Genomic DNA, 2531 nt, shown 5'->3' with positions numbered 1-2531 from the left:
TTTGGGGGTTGGGGGCGGTGCGATTGAGTGATAGGAGACTGCTGCGCATCACTGTGTGAAGCCCCTACCAACAAGCGCCGCTTTTGATATGAATCGAAAGCCACCCCTCCGCACCCACCCTACCCCCCAAAACATAAAACATGAAACCCGGCCCCCCCTCACCTCGATGTACACCCCCAGGAACCCCGACCACGGCCACAGCACGTCGCTCTTCGTGAAGCTGACAAGAAGCTGCCGCCCCCCCTCATCCCCCGGCTGGAACTCGGGCTCCCCTAGGAACCTCCCGGTGGCGCCCATGCCATTCAGGACTGTCGCGTTGAACGCGAGCGGCAGTCCGAACGCGTAGACCGGCTGCCGGCAGTAGGGCCACATGTACGGGCAGTCCGTGAAGTCCAGCGTCGTCGGCGACAGGCTGGCGCGCGGCGTGTAGTCCGCCAGGACTGCCTCGGCCTTCGCGAGGTTTATGCGGCCGTTGCCCTGCTCCATTATGTTGAGGTTCGGCAGGCGGTCGGCGCCCTCGATTAGGGCCTGCTTCATGCTTGCCGGGTTGAGGGTGGTCCAGCGGGTGGCTGCGGGGACGGTGGAGGCGAGGAGGGCGACGCAGCCGGCGACGACGGGGGAGGCGACGCTTGTCCCGCTGAGGGTGCGGCAGCCGCCCTGGGGTTTCGGAGGGGATGCGTGCAGGTGTAAGTAAATGTGTGTGTGCGTGTGCCGGTGTGCGTGTGAGAGAGTATGTGTGCATGTCAAGCATGTGTTACGAGCAGTGGGTCTGAGAGTATGTCTGCATTAGACTGTGCGCAGCAGGAGGTGCATGCAGGCGTTGCCAAACGTTCTGTGGAGAGCTTATTGGTTGTATTTGGGCCCGGGGGGAGGGGGGGAGGCGCGAGAAGCATCGCGTCCGAAGCGCCGGCACCAACGGGCCGCAGCACCACAGTGGCCCTGCCGGGCCCCAGCCCGGCGCGGGCCCCTGCAAACTGCGCCACAATGACAGGCACCCGCGGCGGGCGCCCGGCGGGGAGGGGCTGGGGCCGCCCGCAGGCAGCACACGTCGGCCGGCCAATCTGTGCTGGCGGCGCCGGCTTCAGATCACGTCGTGCCGCCAGATCAGCACGTGGCTCTTGTAATTCTAGATCACCCCACCTGTATCTTTGAGCCGTGCACGTCCTTGGCATACGCCATGATGTCCGGCTTGACACGGCCTGGGATCCACAACAGCAATCACATCATATAGCCATGTGATTGGAGGTGAGAAGGTTTGCTCCATGACTCTCCCCTGTCATTTTTTATCGGATTGCTCATCTCGGCGGCGCATCTGTCGCTGCTGCCAGCGCGGCAGCGTGGCGCTCCCCTGCTTGCCCAGCGCGCGGTGGCGCCCCTCTCTGTCGGCCGCCAACCTCATGGACTGCTGAAGGCAAGCGCACTTGCCCACCTCACAAAAGTATACGCACGCACGCACTCCTGCGAGCGCATACAGAAACACACAAACATACCACATACACTCAACACACACAAACAACACAAACACACTCTCTCACACACACACTCAACGCACACAATCTCTCTCACACACTCAACACTCAACATACACACACACACACACACACACACACACGCGCGCACGCGCGCAAAAACCCACCCGTGCCGACCGGCAGCTCGTGCGTGGTCATGCCGCGCGATGAAAACTCTGCGATGTCGCCGCCGTTGTCGATGCCCCCCACCCCGATGACGTCAGCGTTGTCCGCGGGGTTGTTCAGGGTGCCCCACAGGGGCCCGTCGTTGCCGATGGCGCTGACCTGGCGACAACATTTGATGGAGGGAGGCCGCGGCCAGGGGAGGGGGTTGATTGATACTTATCTATCTCTACCTTGCAATACGAGACAAATGCATCACATGACATTTGTGTGCCCACAGGTGGGGAAAATTTGGGACGCAAGCTGCGCCAGGGCAGAGTTGAATTGATGATGCAGGTCCGAGCTGGCCGGCGTCGGCCCGCGTGGCCGCCTGCAACGCCGCGTCCGCCCACGCCAGGCCCCCACCCGCGCCCGGCGAAGCGGCGCGGTCGCCCGGTCGCCGGGCGGCGGGAGAGCGACTAACGGGTGACTCACCATGAGTATGCCTGACGCGGTGACCTCCTGGACCTTGTCCACGAAAGGGGCGTCGAGGTAATCGGGACCACCTGGGGCCGAGGGATGACGCGGAGTAAAAAGTGAGGATTGGGGCCTGGAACCAATCAGTCAGCCAATAGATTACGTGGGAGGGGGCGGGTTGTGCTCCGCATGCCCGCCACGAATTTCAAGGCTGCGCGGCTGCGAGCTCCGAGCTTCCTGCTTTGCCCACCGCCCACAGCTTACTTAGAAACTTGCACATACATACATGCTCACTGTCACACACACGCGCACATATACACACATTCGTACATACAGACGTACACACAGAGTCACACACAGAGTCACACACAGAGTCACACAGTCTCTCACACACACAATCACACACACAAACGCACGCACACACGCGTGCACACGCACACACAC

The 2531-nt window shown here is 62.1% G+C and overlaps 1 protein-coding gene across 1 annotated transcript; it reads right to left on the bottom strand.

Annotated features, from left to right (window-relative positions):
* Positions 1-48: 48 nt before the first annotated feature.
* MNEG_16179 (hypothetical protein) lies at positions 49-2367 on the bottom strand (the record flags this gene model as incomplete). Its single annotated transcript, XM_014035350.1, has 7 exons — positions 49-51; positions 163-657; positions 918-974; positions 1141-1199; positions 1637-1793; positions 2106-2176; positions 2352-2367. The coding sequence occupies 7 exons, from the start codon at positions 2365-2367 to the stop codon at positions 49-51; spliced, it is 858 nt and encodes a 285-aa protein (XP_013890804.1).
* Between the last annotated feature and the right edge of the window lie 164 nt (positions 2368-2531).

The sequence above is a fragment of the Monoraphidium neglectum genome, assembly GCF_000611645.1.
Source record: "Monoraphidium neglectum strain SAG 48.87 unplaced genomic scaffold scaffold06078, whole genome shotgun sequence".
In the NCBI taxonomy this organism is placed as follows: Eukaryota; Viridiplantae; Chlorophyta; class Chlorophyceae; order Sphaeropleales; family Selenastraceae; genus Monoraphidium; species Monoraphidium neglectum.
Note: the sequence above shows the minus strand (reverse complement) of the source record. Positions and strands in the feature narration are given on the sequence as shown.